This window comes from Manacus candei, unplaced genomic scaffold (assembly GCF_025592945.1).
Source record: "Manacus candei isolate 608988 ecotype Guabito, Panama unplaced genomic scaffold, ASM2559294v1 h1tg000035l, whole genome shotgun sequence".
NCBI lineage: Eukaryota > Metazoa > Chordata > Aves > Passeriformes > Pipridae > Manacus > Manacus candei.
In genome coordinates this window covers 6,457,015-6,475,404 of record NW_026138083.1, presented here as the reverse complement: position 1 = coordinate 6,475,404, position 18,390 = coordinate 6,457,015, and the positions used below count along the sequence as shown (strand labels likewise).

The 18,390-nt window shown below is 40.6% G+C and overlaps 2 protein-coding genes across 4 annotated transcripts in view; one reads left to right on the top strand and one right to left on the bottom strand.

Moving 5' to 3' along the window:
* Window positions 1-8,699: 8,699 nt before the first annotated feature.
* Window positions 8,700-15,897, bottom strand: NDUFAF5 (NADH:ubiquinone oxidoreductase complex assembly factor 5). Of its 3 annotated transcripts, none has more exons than XM_051792700.1 (11): window positions 15,656-15,897; window positions 15,099-15,139; window positions 14,887-14,950; window positions 14,188-14,235; window positions 13,982-14,085; window positions 13,485-13,524; window positions 11,728-11,925; window positions 11,074-11,134; window positions 9,810-9,908; window positions 9,391-9,473; window positions 8,700-9,256 (listed from the first exon to the last, which is right to left on the bottom strand). In XM_051792700.1, the coding sequence occupies exons 1-11, from the start codon at window positions 15,863-15,865 to the stop codon at window positions 9,170-9,172; spliced, it is 1,035 nt and encodes a 344-aa protein (XP_051648660.1). In that variant the 5' UTR covers window positions 15,866-15,897; the 3' UTR covers window positions 8,700-9,169. The 3 variants fall into 3 exon arrangements, with proteins under 3 accessions (XP_051648660.1, XP_051648662.1, XP_051648663.1); XM_051792702.1 differs by having other exon boundaries at window positions 9,825-9,908; window positions 15,656-15,896; XM_051792703.1 differs by lacking the exons at window positions 8,700-9,256; window positions 9,391-9,473 and having other exon boundaries at window positions 9,825-9,925; window positions 15,656-15,895.
* Window positions 15,898-15,962: 65 nt separating this feature from the next.
* The window catches only part of ESF1 (ESF1 nucleolar pre-rRNA processing protein homolog), a 30,590-nt gene continuing 28,162 nt past the window's right edge, over window positions 15,963-18,390 (top strand). The window contains exons 1-2 of the mRNA XM_051792673.1: window positions 15,963-16,008; window positions 17,622-18,300. Of these exons, the coding sequence (XP_051648633.1) occupies window positions 17,622-18,300 (679 nt within the window). The 5' untranslated portion in view covers window positions 15,963-16,008. The remainder of the gene's footprint in view (window positions 16,009-17,621; window positions 18,301-18,390) is intronic.

Genomic DNA, 18,390 nt, shown 5'->3' with positions numbered 1-18,390 from the left:
ATTTAGTAACTTTTCTATTTTATTTTCAGTTTCCCTGTTACGCAAGAGAAGGCAAGAGGAAGACAACACTGGCAGATATTTCAACAGCTATTTATTCATTGCAGAAGTGCTCTGCTTCCAATAGATGGTGAAAACCTGTGCTGGGGGGGGAAAAAAAAATCACAGAAGAGAAAAATCAAGCACTGGAGACTGCAATGCAAATATTCTTACAAACAATTATGTTTTTTTACTTACCCAGCCTTGCAGCCAACTGCTAAACTTGCCCGGATGTCCATTTTTCACATCTAAAAATTCTTGGGAAACAGGGCTTTGCTTTATCTTACATTTAGCCCTATTTTGTCAATCCCAAAGTATTTTGTAGAAAAATACACGTTATAATTTCCACTTTAATAAGATCAGAGTCATAGAACAGTTTGGGTTGAAAGGGTGCTTTAAGGGCCATCCAGCCCAACCTCCCTGCAGTGTGCAGGGACAACTTCACCTGGATCAGGCTGCTCAGAGTCCCATCCAACCTGACTGAACATTTTCAGGCATGGGAACTTTGTCATTATTTTATTTTCTTTTGCCTGCAGAGGTGAGGGCAGCCCTGAAGTGCTGCTGGGGCTGGGGGGCAGCAGAGTCACAAAAACCAGACCCCTCCTGCACTGCCTGGGAATGACTTTATTCCTATAATCAGGATTAAGTGAGGCTGCTCTCACATTCTGAGTCAAGCACAAATTCCTGCACAGACCAACACAACATTTTACTTCTTACCAGTTCTATTGCCAAAATATCCTAATCATAGAATCAGATCTTTACTCTTCAGCTACTGGTGAAGAGAGATGCACTGATTTACTGGGTAAGATATGAACACACTCCCTCAAGAGATTTATTTAAAACTTTGTCCTACCTTTGCTGTGGCTCTCTCTGAACAAGAGACCTGAGAACACTTCTCCTGCATAAGAACTTCTATTTTAGCAAAGTACAGCTCAGTTTGAAGGAGCCCAGCAATGGACTCGACTTTTCTTCCCACACTGTGGGGCTCATATTGAGTTCAGGAACTTGAAAAAAATAATCAAAAATGTTTTTAATGCCTGATTTTAAATACTGTTTCTTGAATAAACTAATTTTAGAAATTCCAAAGAATTAACATTCTTTGAATGTTAACAATTGAACACAATTGTTAATCCAAGATCAGTATGAAGATCCAACATTATGTACTCCAAAAAGTCAAAGATATTTCTATAGTGTAGGCAAATGATATATTTTAATAAAATAATTTACATTGCCCTGAGTTAAAGCCTAGAAATGTAAAGATACGCCTTTTAATGGCCCTACAAACAAGTAAATTGAACACACTGTCTGCTTTTTTTTGGCTCAGAGTACACACAGTGGCCCATCAGCCCCCAAAGCAGCCCAGGAGCAGCCAGGATATTCCATTTGCTCAGTTATAAGGCAAAAGAGGAAAGCAGGCAAGTGTGCTGCACAAAATTGTCAGACAGGGAAAAGTGTGGTAGGGCATAAATCCCTAAGGAACTCTGTGTTCTAATGCACAAGAAATAATTTGTTACTTTCACAGTCACAGTTATCATTCTATTCATTGTACTTATTAGAATGATGGAATAAAAGTACCTTCAAAATGGATGCACTCCTGAAGTAATTAAAGCATTTTCATGACCCACAGGTTTGTTACAGAGAAAAGTCTTTTACATTTATCTCTTTCCAGTAATGCCAGTTTGCATGGAGAGGTGAAATCAAAAATTCATCGTGGAAACATACTTTGAAGAACTTGGTTCTAATCTTCCAGCCTCAGGGTTTGTTTTTTTGTTTGTTTATTCACTCTCTAGGGAAGAGGCAAAGCAGAAGAAACTTCACATTTTACTGTGTTTTCATGGCCTTAATTTTCACCACTTCAGTCTCAGCAGGTCACTGCAGCTTCACTATGAATTTCTCAGTTTTCTGTACTGCATGAAAATATGGTCACAAAGAGGATTTCCCGTCACAAACAAATCAGCTGTACAAGGGAGGGAGAATTGTCCTTTGGATTCCATCAGCTAGAACTTCTGAAGTGCAACCAACCGCACAACTGCTGGCCCCTCTGTGCCAGGCTGGACAGTCTCTCTATCAGCTGTGGGACTCCAGCACCCCTTCCTCTCTCAATACAATGTTAAATCATATTTTATTATCTTTAGCATGCCTGTGTATATTCTACACTTAGAAGAACTGATCCAGCTATTCTTATGAGGCTGTACACACAGAACCGGCCACATCCTCACATATTAAGTCTAAATTTATAGTCATAACAACGTATTAAAAAGTAAAAAACCTTACTGCTGCCTCAGATCAAAAAAATTCTCTTATTGAAGGAATTTTCAACCCCACTGGCATATCTGTTTGAGCCAATACTTTAAAAACTCCTTGCACTGAACAGATTAGATTGATATTTTACAGTAATGCCTTCTGCCAGGGAAGCATCCAATGGGAGTCAGCTACTATATGGATTCTAACACAGCTTGCCAAATTTCACTAGTGTTTTCAATGTCCACACGAGAAATTGCCCATTAAATTTATAGACCAATTTTATGCTAACTGTACTCATTACAGTCTGTGAGGAAACTAGGTAATTGGGTTGTTGTACTTCTATCTTTAGAAATAAATTAGAATTCCTGCTTAGTTAGAATAATTTAAAATGTCTGACTGTGCCTGTTCAAAGCATCCATTAACAAATGCTGGCTTCTCCTCGACTTCCCACTGCATTAAACAGGCCATTTCTGTACACAAGACAAAGCAGCTAATCAACTGGAAGTTGAAAATAAATATGCAGGGAGCAGGCACACAAACCACAGTGTTAAAATACATTTGCCTTATGCCAAGATTCATTTGTAAATTCATCAAGTGTTACACTTACGAAGTCATGTTGATATGTTTTCAAGATGGTTAACTGCTCGAAAACAAATAATATTTACAGTGCAGTTAAATGGACTTATTCAGCAATACTCAAAGGCACAAACTGAACCAGTGGGTGTACAGAAGCATTTGTGTTGCTGCAGCACTCAGGGCTGTGCTCTGGTGAAAGGTGGCCCTGCCCACGGCAGGGGGGTTGGAACCAGATGAACTTTAAGGTCCCCTCCACCCCAAACAATTCTAGGAGTCTGTGATCTGACCCTCAGATCCTTTTACAGCAAAAGGGCTCTGATTTCAATTCTCAAGATTTCTAAGATTATGCACAGTCTTTATGTGACTGTTGCAGTACAATAAAGCCAAGCTGAACAGCAGAAAATGCCAGAAAGGAGTGCAGAGACTGAGTAATTTCTTATTTGTGAAGATATACTAATCCTCTGCAGGGAATCACTTCCCTGCACTCAGGAAGCCTTTGGGTTCATAAACCTGAATCCTTTCCCAAAGAGGAACAATTAAGTCCACTCCAAACATATCTCAGAGGCTAATAAATAATCATACTACTACCTTCTAATTTCATATCTTTGGGATAGCTAACCACAGAGTTATAAATTAAATTCTATCTTCTAAGGGATAATAAACTTTTAGCTACCAGCCAAAGTTACCGTGCTGTAAGATGTAAGAAGTTACCATGTAAAATGTAAAAAATTACCATATAAAATGCAAAAGTTACCATGCTGTAAAATGCCCTGAACAGGGATGCAATCATCCAATCCATTCAGTGTTCAAAGTTTCACTTTCCACACAATAAAGATTCAGTGGCTGACGACGAAAAAAAAACACAACTAAAAAACCCAAACCAAAACTGTGAGCTCCTACTTGGAAAGCTCACAAATATAAACAAAAGAACAGATGTTTTAGTTTGTTTTGTGAAAGGTGGTAATGGAAGATCAGTCATCCATGCATCAAACAAGTGCTCTACTGACTCAACAGCACTGTGACAGCAGCACAGCTCCTCCTGAGAATGCCTCCAAAGTCAAATCCTGGGGGCAAAATCATCTGAGGAATGCTTTGTTTAAGATGTGATTAACAAAACCTCTTGGCAGTAGCTTTGCTATCTTTTGGAATTCCAGAAGTAATTGTAGGTAAAAGAAATTCCCAGACAAAAAAAATCAGGCATGGACAGAATCCATGTGTGCTAAGTGTTAAGTGGACACTGAGTTATGACTTTGGCTTCTATTTTGAACTTGGCTACCTATGAAGTTCAGCATTCATTAACCAACTAAATCTTGCTACAGCTGCTGCCCCAGAACAGCAATATTACTCTAACATTGGGCATTCTGCTGTTGAGTCAGAAAATATACTGCCTGGGAATATAATCATCAAATTTAAAGTGCTACTTGATGGGAATTACATTTTTAGTTTAAAAAGTGAAAGTGACTCCGATATTAGGAAATAACAGCCAGAGTTCTGTGACAGATACAAGTTCTGCATCAAATTAAAGCAGTCAGTAGTTCTAGAACTGCAATAAAGTAATAGATCTTCACAAAAATAAAATACAGTAGAAAAGAAGTGGGAGACTTCAAAACATCCCTTAAGCAGTTTTTGAAAAGAAATGATGCTCCTGGTACCTGGATGCTACAGCAGGACATAATTTGTAGAGATGAGATGATGGAGGAGTTAAAAAACGGGTGTTACATAAAACCATCAGTGGCTCAGTTCAGGGAGAAAAAATTCCATTATCATCAAAAACTTCAAGTTACTCATTATTAAACCTGTTACCCAGCAGATTCCCTCAGTAAATTGTTCATTTTGTATAGTATTTCTATGGAATATGTAATATTTTAATATTAGGGTGCTTTACCTTAGAAGTAAAGAATTTAAGCTTAGAGATTCAAACCATTTCAATTAAAGCATAGACTAAATAGTCACTTTTTTTAGGTTGTTGGTTTGGCTAAAAAGGTGGTATTTTATATACAGGATCATAGATTGGTTTGGGTTGAGAGGGATGTTAAAGCTCATCTTGTTCCAACCCCCTGCCACGGGCAGGGACACCTTCCACTATCCCAGGTTGCTCAGAGCCCCATCCAACCTGGCTTTGAACACTTCCAGGGATGAGGCAGCCACAGCTTCTCTGGGCAACCTGTGCCAGGGCCTCACCACCCTCACAGGAAGAATTTCTTCCTATCTAACCTAAACGTGCCCTCTGTCAGTTTAAAGCCATCACCCCTTGTCCTGTCACTCCATGCTCTTGTAAAAAGTCCCTCACCAGCTCTCTTGTAGCCCCTTTAGGTACTGGAAGGCTGCCAAAATATCCAGCTGAAATGTATCCAATTCTAGTCTATCACAAACACTCTGAGGCCAAATAAAACTCCCCAGTATTCATAATTCACTGCTTCAAAATAAGGTTCCAAACAGGAACAATTTTTCCAAGAAGGACTTTGTCTCTTCCTTTATCAATGTACCTTGTACCCCAAGGAACAGCTGCAGATCATGGGGGAAATCCACATGGACTAAAAAATCCTGGACATCAGCTGCCACGATAGAAACAAGAGTGAAATGTAGGTGAACAGAATACCCCAAACCAAGAGGCTGTTTGCTCAAAATCTGGTAAGATTGTCTGAAAATGAAGACATGAAACAGTAACCAGGCAGTTACCAATAGACCTCAGGTGGGAAAGAAGAATCAGCTTAAAAATCAAGTGTAAAAAGCACTAACGTTTCTAACAGTGAGATGAGAGCAGTGAAAACCTGGTCTGACACCAGGAAGGTGCTCCCTGGCACCTCAAGCTCTGCTGAGGCCTGAGGGAGAATCCTCCCCTGCGTGCCTGGTATGGGCTGGGAGCACAGGGAGCAACAGGGACAGGCTGCTCCTGAGGCGTCACCTCCTGTTAGAGGGACAGAGGGGAGCGCAGACCTGCAAACTCAGGGTGGGGAGCTGCTGTAGGAGGGTGTTCAGGTATCTGAACATTTTGTAAGGGTCTAGCAGTCTGTGCTATTGCTGCTATTAATCCTGCATGTATAGTTCATGGACTAACAGTTAATTACAAGCCATCAATAAATCACCCACAACTTCAATTCTAACTTGATTTAAGCCACGAGTTGTTTACCCCTACAAGCAACACAGACACTCCCTTCAGTGTCTTCTGCTTCACACTGATATGTGGCCTTCAGCTAAACTTAACTGTCTCAGATTTTTTATTTTTCTTTTTTTATTCTCTTTTTCCTTCACCTGAGGGCCCCCAAGGTATTCAGGAAATCAACCCATGAGGTACACAGGTCACATTTGCTTCAGTTCTCAGACTGATTCCAATCAAAGTACTGCAAAAATTGCACTCCCCCAAAGTAATGGCTCCAAAACCTGGGCCAAAAATAGGTCATGTCTTTGAAAAGTAGATATTAAATTCTTGGGTTAGACAAATGAAAATTTAAGAAGTTTAACATATATGCTAGCTTTCTTAAACAAGATGCTCTAATGAATTTATTCCACTAGATCAGGTTTTTGCTCCAGGAAACTCCAATTAAACACCATATGAAAGCTTGGCATGTTTCTCTCCCTCCAACTGACAGAGTTCAGTGTTAGCTCTTGGTTTTTCTAGAAAACATTAAAAGAGTGTCATTCATATTTCTTTTTTAAGCAGAGTAAAAAAAACACAGTTAAATTTAATTCTGTATGCTTCACTTCTGTACTTCTGCTGATGACATTTTTATAAATTAGAGGTAATGAAGGATCCTTTCCCATGTTTTAACTTCACAAATTCTCAGTCTTTTGAAAGCATAGAAGATAGGGATGAGATTCTAAACAGACTTGCATAAAACTACAAGATCTGTCAATGTATAATCAAAGACACAGCCCAAGCAGACTCACTGATCTGTGACTCAGACCCTGAAATAAAATACTAATATTCATTAAGTGTACACATGGTTCTTCTAAACTTACTTTTCTTTATGGGTTCCTAACTTTTGATTAGTCAAAACAATTCTTTTTTCATTATTCTGTAATCAGGAGGAAAACATTCAGTATTGTATATAAAGATTTTTCAAATTAACTAAGCTTACAAGAGACGTTATGTCACCTTAGCAACTACTTTTTAGAAGTTACTTACTCTGCAAAAGCTGACTCTGAACATGCACTCAGAGTTTAAAATAATTTCTAGGCTAGCAACTGGCAACCACATTCTTCTTCATTACAATTTTAGAAAGCCATAAAGACTTAAATCTGAAAAAGAGAATTAAAAGGAAACAGAGCCTTATGTGACAAAAACAGCTTTTCATAGTAAAACAAGTGTTTTCAAAGTATTTCATTCAAGTGACTAGTGGAAACCAGAGCAACCTAGAATTTCAAGAACAAATACTACAGGAAAAAAAAAACATAATTGCAGTTAAAAATTCATTTAAAAGGCAGTTATTTAAACAGTTAGCCAGGGAAATAACACCTTACCCGCCAGTTACACATCCCCCAGTTCCAGCCAACACTGCCCCAATACCACATTTATTACTCCTCACTTCTGCTACTCCCCAGCCTTTTTCCAAATTAATGGAATATCTAAATTTTTCTTCCCCAAGTGCTAGGAGGCAAACCACTCATCTATTTCTGTTCAGAAGGTACAATTCCCCATTACTTTGCTGTTTACATATTCCATCCCTGAAATATGGAATCAAAGAACTGGAAATCCTTCCTTTTCTCCTTAACTCAACTGAGCACAGTAGGAGCCCTTCTCCAATTAACATTTACCCAGCACATTCCACCTCCTCATTCCCTCAACACATCTGAGTCACAACCAGCTCCTCAAGTGACTGGAAATTAACCTACTAAAGTAAAAAAAAATGTCTAGAGTTATATTAATTTGGCACAGAACTTCACAGAAACCTTCATCTGGGAAACTGGAGAGAATCCCCCAGAAATAAGGGAATTTTATTTAAGCCGGGGAAGATCTGTAGAGAGATGCAGTATCTGGTATTGAATCCACTGATGTATTTAAAAAAAAAAAAAACAAAAAAAAAACAAAAAAAAGAGGCTTTCTCAGAAATAAGTTCTTGTTTTAGATTTATTCTTCAGAGGGCCATAAAGGTTATCAGACCATTTACAGCCTCTCCCCCCTTTTCCAGGAGGGTTGCTCTTCTTTTATAAGGAAAACTAAAGATGAACTCGTTCCCCTTGAATAATTATGGATTAGGCTTGTAAGCAAATGCAGGACAAAATATTCCTGCCCTCCTTATTATGATGTTTTGTACCTTTATTTCCTGGTAGACAAAATAACCCCCCAAATTAGGACCTTACACATAGGAAGGTTTCTGCCTACCTGGCCTGTTGGGTTTGCGCCACACACAAGTCCTGTCAAACTCCACCTGCTGGATAACCTTTAAAAAAGACTAGGGAAAAAAAGCTTTAAAAAGGCTTAAAAAACCCTTTTGTTCCACCAGCATTGATACACCACCCAGATACTATGACAAAACTGATTGAACTGTGTATTTGATAATATATTCTTCATCCTTTTCTTTTCTACCAATCTCTATCTGTGCTAAAGTCACATGGAATCTCTGGGCAGATATTTTTTCTAAACTCCTCATGTTAATGGGCCATATTTTTCACTAATATAAATTTTTCATAATGTGTTTATAGACAGGAAAAGTTATAGCTCAATGTCATAGCTAAGGAGATAATTATACTTCTTGTTTTCAGCCTCTAACACAGAAAAGCAGAAAGTAATGTGCAAACGTAATTTAAAACTAATATCTACATATAAAGTATCACCTTTAATTATTCAAATCTCAAACACTTCAGACAGTAACTTTTTACCCATAATTTCCAACCAACAAAAGTCACAATAATCTAGAAATTTTTATTTGCTGATATTTTATCTTATGGATATCTTATAAATACACCTGTCATCATTCTACTTTTACAATATGCCATTCTTTATTATGATCTATCATCCTTGAGGAATAATTAAAAAATAAGGGAGGCTGAGATTCACCCAAGACTTGCAAATCATACCTGGAGTAGTCTGTGATGCAGAAATGCTGGAAGAGATGTTATTTTTGAAAATAGTAATTTCATCACAAGTTGGGAGACCATGTATTCATTTAGAAAACTGCTCAAATATTTCCCCAGAAACAAAAAATAAACACCATGATGATGCTGTGGCAGAGGCAGTACAAAGCCATAAAACCCTGCTGTGTGTACATCATTATCATTTCAGAATGTCATCACTACATAAGTACAAGTGAAAACCATCTGCAATGAGAAGTTTTATAGAAGCTTCCAGACAATCATTATTTCTGGTGAACAACTACTTTTTTCCTCTTGAAATAAGTCCTTCTATTTTTGCCAGATCTCCAAATGAAACTGTTGCAGAACCTCTCTGGGCTGGTTTTGCCTAAGGGAAAAAAAAAAAGGAAGTAAAAAATAAATATATATAGGTCTAATTTCAAGTTAAAGTGTTTTCTAGAAAGCTTTTAAAGCATCACTTATTTAAAAAGTCAAACAGAAAAGAGTTCAGTGTCACACTACCTGTGATTCATGGTATTTCCAGCCAATCATGTAGTAGATCTGAAAGGTGGCAGGTACTGAACCATCACTATTTCCATACATTTCTGTTGGGGAAGAAAAGGAGACAGGAAAGGTACCCAGAACATCAGGTTTAGGAAACACTTAGTTCTCAGAACATCAGAACTAAGTGTGACATATTCATCATAATGACTCCTGGTGAAAGATTTGGGACAATAAAAATATCTCACACCGTTGCATCAACACTGTTCAAACCCTGTCATTATAATTAAGGTTAAAAATAGCTTATGATAATGGTATTTTGTTCTATTCCAAAGTGTTTGGGGTTTTGGGGGTTTTTTGTGGGATCTTTTTTTAAACAAAGCTCAGAGAAAAAGACATAGAAAAGAAGTTCTTAAAGTCATTTCAGGTGAAGTCATTACCTCTCAAACACTGACCTCGGTATATTGCAGCAGCTGCCAACATTGTCTCCCTGTGCAGCAGAGGTTTTCTATTCCAAGAGCAATTACTCTCCCCCATACCTAAAAATATGTTTTAGCTTTAAGAAAAAGAAGATATAGCACATGCCATGAGTTAAGTGTCATGCACTAAGGACAGATTTTTATTAAACCACAATAAGTACAGAATCCTCTGCATTTCACTGGAAGAGAGCACATACCACAAATAATTTGGTGAGTTTCTTACCTGTAAGAATCCAGAACTTTTAATTCTCATGCTTTGCAATTTACAGTTTGCACTGCTAGGAATGATTTCAAATTATACTTCTTCAGCCTGAGTCTTGAAACATTTAGGCTTTCTAGTATAACTTATTTTAAGAAGGAGTACAAAATTCAGACACATCACCATATTTACACATACATCTTAGGATGTATTACTATCCTAAGAGATTTTTAATAAGAAATAAGCCAACTATTCTAATCTCCTTAATCACTTACAGCATCTGAATGTTCCTGATGAGGATAAGTGTCATTTTCATTAAGGAATTTCTCCAAACAGCAGTTGATCCAGATAAGAAATGCCCTGCTTTGTTCTGTAACAACTGACTGCATATGAGCAATTGCTTTACAATCCATGACAAGTGCAGTCAGAATATTAACAAAATTGTTACTCAGTTCTTTGCTGAATACCCTGATAATCAGGCTCACAGGAAGAGTTAATATGTGGGATACAGGCTTCTGTCTCCCTTTCAGGGATTTCTCCACCTTCCCCTGAACAGGCTCGTTCCAAACGGGAATTCAAGCGAAGCAGAAAATCCGTAGCAGGTCATAAAGTAGCAAACCTTTGACTTCTGCTTCCCAACACAAATCTGCTGAGAAGCACAATCTCCTGACTCACTGGAGAGCAGGAAAAAAGTAATGTTCCCACTGTTATAGTAATTTATTATTTCTTTATATTGTTGTAAGAAAGAATTTTTTATGATGAGGGTGTTAAGGGACTGGCACAGGTTTCACAGAGAGGTGCTAATGCCCCATATCTGAAAACATTCAGGGCCAGGATGGACAAGGCTCTGAGCAACCTGATCTAGTTCAAGATGCCCCTGCTCACTGCAGAGGGCTTATACTAGATGGTCTTTAAAGATCCCTTCCAACCCAAATGATCTGGAGTTAAGAAACACACAGTGAAACTCTTCTGTGCCTGCCCTAGTGATACAGAAAACATTTATGTTTCCACAAAGAATATACTTGCCTTGCAAGTCCTCCATGACCTCAAACAATCCTGGGTAGTTGACTTGGATTTCATCAGTATCCTGCAAGAATTGAGAAGCTCAGTTTTAGAGCACATCAAGCTAAACCAGCAGCATTATGCCATCCTGCAGAGCTGTTAATGGACTATTCCCTGCCCATGGCAGAGGGGTTGGAGCTGATCATCTTTAAAGGTCCCTTCCAACCCAAACCATTCTATGATTCTATTCATCTGCCTCTTCTGCTCAAACAAGGTATTTCTCAGAAGAACATACTGCCCTAACATTTCTAAAAGGTTTTGCTTAGTAGCCCAAATACAACCAAATTTTAATCGAAATGCCATTATTTTCTTCTTGCTTTCACAAGTAACAGCAAGTGTCTAAAGACTTTTCAAGCAGATCTAACATTCTCTGACATTTCTCCAAGAAGACCATCCAAATTCTACTGGGTCACAAGCCAAAGACACACTTCAGTTGGTCCCATTAATCACCACAAAGCCAAGAACAGCAGCAGCCCAAGCCACTTCAGAAGCTTATTCAGCAAAGGTGCACGACACACAGAATGAAGCAGCACATTACTAACGCATTAGCAAACAGTGATCTTTATATCCCAGCAGCTCTGGATTGTTCAGTGTGGTTGTTCTGTTGTTTGTAATTACCACAGTCAGGGTGTTGAAGCCAGCTCTGGACAGCAGATGTCCCAAGTCAGCGACAGCAGTGAAGGGTGACACGTGAGGGGCAAACCCGCCTTCCCTCTCCAGCTCTGCCAGCTGCAAAGAGCAGCGCAGCTCGTACAGGGTGTCCCCCCCAAACATTGCTCCAATGAACACCCCATCTGGCTTGAGAACGTGGTGGATCTGCAACACAGAAACAAAAGTGGGGTTTGACATTATGTAATTAAGAAGCTCTTAGGAGTTTGCTTTTTAATGAACTCCAAAGCAGTCGTTTTAATAGTTGTTTTAACAGATCTTTAACGTTGAGTACATTCTGCCACAGCTTCTGGTAACAATGCAAACAAACAATCTGTCTGAAAAAGGACTATTTTTTCTTAAGAAATACTAAATCTCAAAAAATTACACTGAAAGTCAGGAAACCTAGAAAGAACTTTGGAAATCGAGAGTAAAACTATTTTCAGTGGGATACTCCTAAACCAATATCCTCAATCAGTTTACTGCTGAAAACAGGGTAGATTAAGACAGATTCTGCTTGTTTTTACTTTGTCAGATGAGAGCAGCAAAAGCACTTTTTAATGCCTTGATTTAAGGAGGCCTTAATTTCCAGCAGTGATCTTTCCACTCCTGAGTGACAACAGAGTAATGCAGCTTTTATTATGCCTACCCCTACTTATTTTTAACTGGCCAGAACAGCAACATCACAACTCAAACACCAAACTGCTTTCTTGTCTCCTAAGTCCTAGTCCATCAAATTCACGCTTCTTTTCCTAAGAATTGGCAGTGATCCCTGGTTTAGATACCCAGAAGAGCCTTATTAGATAATCAGGCTAACAAGGGTGTTTCTTCTAAAACTTCCAGCACTTTAAAAGAAAAATATTTTCAATTGCTTTTTAATTAAGTATTAATCAAGTTACTTTTCCTACGCTAGCAAAAAAGCCTTTAATAGACAGGTAAGAATATTAAGCAGTTAAAGGCAGTTTCCATTAGTTAAAGCCAGTGGTACCAGCACAGGAAATGAGCATCCATGATGAAAGTTGGCCAAGAAACCCAGTTCTCCCCCTGTGTGGGGCATTATATTGTATTTACTGTGGGAGTAAAAATGTCTGACACTCTCTAGAACGCTTAAATTCCAGTGAAAATTATATATTTCTTTCCAAGTATTTTTCTTTCAAGTACTGAAAGCGTTCCAAATTATTATTTCCATAACAACAGGGTATTCCTATTCCTGCCAACAGGTGAAAGAATAGCACTGGAATGACTGATTAATTCAAAATAAATGAAAAAAAAAAAAAAAAACAACAACCAGGTTAAAATACTTCTTGTTCCAAGGTTTTGATTTGACTGAAGTTTAAACCTGCAGTAAAGAGATGAACTAATCCAAAATAAGATTTTTTTTTTCAGAAACAGTTTTGGTTTTCTCTCCTCAACCAGTATTTGCTTGACTTCAAAATGAAAAAGCCTTTCTCTGTGTTGCCTCAGGTGACACTAGTTACCACGATCACAGTTGTTGAGAATTCAAAATATTATACAAACATGTTGTTTCAGTTATTTATTCCAAATTGATTTGAGGCAGTAAATTAGTAGCAATATCAAGTGATGCTCCTCAAGCTGCCAAGAATATTGCAAAAAATACTTGTGTGCAATGTGAGCTATTTCTGTGCCTCTTATTTAAAGAAAATCTGGAAATATTGAGTGCTCTCAATGCAAGTGATGGCTTATAGTATTAAAAAACAGCTTCTTACCTCTTTAAAAGCTTTAGGAAGGTCATTCACCCAATGCAAACTGAAATAACAGAAGCATACATTTTCTAATCATATATTTAATAAAATTCATGGAATGCACCTAGTTTCTCAAGCTGCAACAGTTCTGAAATACCTGCCTAAAAGTAGTATTCAACAAAACCAAAAGTTTTGTTTAAAGGTAAAAATAGGGATTTTTTTCCTTTTAGGTTTTTTTGTTAAATTGAGAAGATTCCAGTCCTGGAGACTAGTTTGTCAAAGTACAGGGAAGAGAGAAACCACAAATGTTTTAAGGAAAACAAACCAACTAGGAAGAAGGACCTGAAGTTTTTTCTAATGCAGGCTCATATTAACTATTCAAGTACATTCCCTACTGCTCTTTAATGGACTATTAATCTATTTTGGCTTTATTTTCTTTAAGCTACTCTGAAAAGAATGTTACTTAACATTTTTAACAAAGCAAAAATAAATAAATAAATAAATAAATGATTAATGCATACCTTAAGCTGCTAACAACAAGGTCAAATGTGTTTTCTTTGAAAGGAAGGAATTCCTCATCAGCTACAACCTTGACCGTGGGGATTTCAGTTTCTACAGCATTTTTCTAATGTTGGGTTAGAAGAAAAACAACACCAGAAACTCACTTCTTCTGCTTTCCTGTATTACAGAATTGAAGCACGTTAACGGCCTTCAAAAAGCTGCTTACCAAAGCATTCTCTGCCACATCAACTTGAACAAGTTTTTCAACTGTTTCCTGAAACAAAATTTTAAAAGTCTATTAAGTATTTAAATTGTTTCCTAAGTGGACATAAGTTGTTTTTTTGGAACGTTTAAAGCAATCTATTACAACTTAGAAAGCGTCCTTTCGTCTCTTGATAAAAGCTTTATATAAAGCAGAAAGCATTTTCCCCCACCCAGCATGGCACTTATTCCCAGGGAGAGCAGGTGAGGCAGAAGGGGTAACAGAAAACACACTCTGGATTTTTAGGCCTAAGTTTAGCTAAATATAAACCATATATATATAAATATAAATAGCCTAGGAAGCACCTTTAGTTACAGCATGGGGCGTGAAAGCGAAACTGTGCATGGCTTAAAAGTTTTCATAATTATGCTTCTCTTTAACAACTGTGTCAGATTGATCAAAAACCACGTATATTCCTACTCAAAAGTAAAAGTCATATAATGGAGAGCTTCCTTTGCACTGTCATTTGTCAGGTTTTCACTGGCAATAAATTAAGAATGGCCCACAAAACACATAGCTTTGGACTATAACTACAGGTGTGAAAGGGAGAGGGGAGGAAGATTTACCTCAAGACCCAGAAGATTAAGTTATAACTGAGCCCTATTTGAAAATGGAGGGATGCATATGAATTCACTTTAAACACTTTCAATGAAGAGCCAGTACCTTGGTTAAATGCTGCGCAATATAACCTCGTCCAGAGCCAACGTCCAAAGCCAGAGGAAATGTTCTGAAGGACAAGATTAGCAAAGCAAAACACGATCAGGACATAAGAACATTTTATGTTTTAGACTAAGTTAAGTTTCACCTGCTAATTCCTAAAGGCCTCGTGAAACTCAGCCCGTGGAGCGTCCTCCTGTGGGATCAGGGGTTCTCACCTGGTGATGTCAAACACCCTGTCTGCGATCCTGCCGCCGACCTGGGGGGAGAGCTCGTGGTCAGTCAGGATCAATTAGGCTGGAAAAGATCTGAGACCATCGAGTCCAACCTATGACCCAACACCATCTTGTCAACCAGACCCTAGCACCGAGTACCACGTCCAGTCTTTCCTTTAACACCTCCAGGGACGGGGACTCCATCACCTCCCTGGGCAGCCCCTTCCAATCTCTAATCACCCTTTCTGTGGAGAAATTCTTCCCGATGTCCAACCTTGACCTCTCCTGGCACAGATTGAGACTGTGCCCTGTCAACTTGTCACCAGTTCCCCAGGAGCAGAGCCCAACTTCCCCCCGGCTGCACTCTCCTGTCAGGGAGTTGTAGCGAGCGAGAAGGTCACCCCTGAGCCTCCTTTTCTCCAGGCTGAACACCCCCAGCTCCCTCAGCCGCTCCTCATCAGACTTGTGCTCCACACCCACCACCAGCCCCTCACTGTCGCCCCCGAACCGAGCGTCCCAGCACCGGGCACAGCCCCGGAGCTGCCCCGCCCGCCCCGCACCTCCTCCCGCAGGTAATCGCACTTGGCGGGCTCGGCCTGCAGCGCCGCCCAGTTCTTCTGCTTCCGCTTCAGCCGCCGGTCGAACGGGTTCAGCGCACCCGAGGTCGCAGCGGGAGGAGACGGCGGAGAAGCGGACAGAGCCCTCCGCGGCGGAGCCCAAAGCCGCCCGCACCATCCCGCCCTCAGCACCGGGCGGGACAAGCCCCTCATGGCCCGGCTTCGCGCCGCCCCCCGCGCATGCGCCCCGGTTGGGCGCCGTGTCCCGCCGCGGCCGCCGTAGCGCCGCCGGAAGTGGAGGTGAAGCGGCAGCGGCGGCGTGGTGGGAGCGGCGGGGCCGGGCCGGGCCGGGCAAGGTAAGGTGGGTGCGAGCGGGGCCGCTCTGGGGCTCCTGCGGGGGCTGTGTTTGCTGCTGGGGTTGGGGAAGGAACGGCAGGGGGAGTGGGGGTTGCCGCAGCTGCGGGAGGCACCGGGCAGAGTGCAGAGGTCTGTTCGTGAGTCTGGTGGGGAGTCACCAAGGACGGTGTGTGCAGCCAGCGCGGTGTATTTTTTGTATTCCCTCATCACAGAATCACAGAATGGTTTGAGTTGGAAGGGATCTTAAAGATCATCCAGTTCCAATCTCCTGCCGTGGGCAGGGTCATCTTCTCCTAGACCAGATTGCTCCAAGCCCCATCCAGCCTGGCCTTGAACACTTCCAGGGACAGGACATCCACAGCTTCTCCAGGGAACCTGTGCCAGGGCCTCACCACCCTCACAGTAAAGAACTTTCTCCTAATCTCTAATCTAAACCTACATTCTGTCAGTGTGAAGCCGTTCCTACCTGTCTTGTCATTCCACAGTCTTATAAATAGTCTATCTTGTCGGCTCCCTTCAGGTACCGGAAGGCAGCAATTAGGTGACTGTAAGCTGTCTCTTTTCCAGGCTCAACAATCCCAATTCTCTCAGCCTTTCCCCATAGCAGAGGTGCTCCATCCCTCTGATCATTTGGCCTTCTCTGAACTCCCTCCAGCAGCTCCATGTCCTTCCTGTGCTGGGGACCCCAGAGCTGGAGGCAGCACTGCAGATGGGGTCTCACCTGAGCGGAGCAGAGGGATAGAGTCCCCCCCTCACCTGCTGCCCACACTGCTTTGGATGCAGCCCAGGACACCACTCCCAAGGAAGAAGAAAGATAGTAGTTACAGGTGTGACTCATTTAAATCTGCTGCTGCAGCAAAGCCATCAGGGTGCTAGGTTCCATCCACAAGGGCATCACCAGCAGAGATAACGAACCATCACCTCACTTGGTGCTTGTCAGGCCACACCTGGAATTCTGAGTCCAGTTTTTGTCCCTGCCGTACCAAAAAGATGTGGACAGGCTGCAGATGGTCCAGAGAAAAGCCACAAGGATGACCAAAGGATTGGGAAGGTGCCATGTGAGGATAGGCTGAGAGAGGTGGGTTTGTTCAATCTTGACAAAAAAGGCTCAGAGGAGACCTTATCCCCATGTTCCAGTGTTTAAAGGATGGCTGCAGAGAACATGAAGACTCTCTTTTTACAAGGAGTCACATGCAAAAGACAAGGGGTAATGGATACAAATTACTCCTGGGGAGATTCCATTTAGATACCACAGGAAAATTTTCCTCAGTGACAAGAGTGAGCCCTTGGAATAATCTCCCTAGGGGAGTGGTGGATTCCCCAACAATGGACACCTGTAAGATTTGGCTGGACAGGGTGCTGGAACATCTTGTCTAGACTGAGCTTTTCCAAGAAAGGTTGGATCAGATGATCCTTGAGGTGCCTCCCAACCTGGTGGTCTGTGATGCCATGAAATTGCCATATGTGCCTTTGGAAAGAACTTTTTAGGTATAGGTTAGAAATCCAACTTTGCTTAGTCCTTTAATTATTTTTTTTTTCAGTTACATATCTGAATCTTTGATAATTGGGGTTTTTTTAAATCGTAAATGTTTGGTTTGTTTTCATATTGTAGATGTCCAAGTCAAAAATGTCATCCCAAGAGGAAATCCTGAGCGATGGGCGGTTCAGCTGCGTCGCCAGGGATCCCAGGTTTTGGGAGATGCCCGAAAAAGAGCGGAAAGTCAAGATTGACAAACGATTCCGAGCCATGTTTCATGACAAGAAGTTTAAGCTGAGATACACAGTGGATAAAAGAGGCCGCCCTGTTAACTTTTCCTCCACAGAGAACCTCAGGAAGTTTTATGCCTTGTCGGAATCTGACTCTGATGTTTCAGAGAGTGAAGAGCACACTGAAAAGCCAAAAAAGCAAAAAAAGAAAAGAAAAGGTAAAGGACAAACAGATTCTGCAAAGCCACCTGCTGGTGGTCTCCCAAAGGACAACAAAATAAACAAACACGGGGTGGAGCAAATATGTGAAGTGGAGACAAAACTAAATGACCTTAAAAAGGAAGGAAAAAAAAGCAAATCTAAACTCAACTTGAAGGAGGACTCAAAGAAAACTGCAGTGGAAGTTGATCCCTCTCAGGGAAACAAAAGCCTTTTACCCAAAGGGGGAAACAAGCAAGGAGATGCATCAGGAGAAAGGTCGATTTCAAATCAGAAGCAGCAAAAGTCTTCACAAGCAAGAAGTATTGAATCAGTGAAAGCTCCCAGGAGAGACCATTCTCTGGGAGGGAAACTAAAAGAACCAGGTTAGTTGTTCAAATAACAAGTAGAATTCATCTGTGTTTGCTTGGATGCTGGTGCTATCCATGGAAGATCTTTTGCAAGATCAGTTGTAA

Bases quoted from the DNA above. Each gene is read 5' to 3' on its own strand.
- NDUFAF5 (XM_051792700.1), bottom strand. From the start codon at position 15,865: ATGAGGGGCTTGTCCCGCCCGGTGCTGAGGGCGGGATGGTGCGGGCGG. The intron at 14,951-15,098 runs GTGAGAACCCCT...CTTGTCCTTCAG, and splicing joins AGGGTGTTTGACATCACCAG to AACATTTCCTCTGGCTTTGG. The intron at 14,086-14,187 runs GTAAGCAGCTTT...ACCCAACATTAG, and splicing joins ATGTGGCAGAGAATGCTTTG to AAAAATGCTGTAGAAACTGA.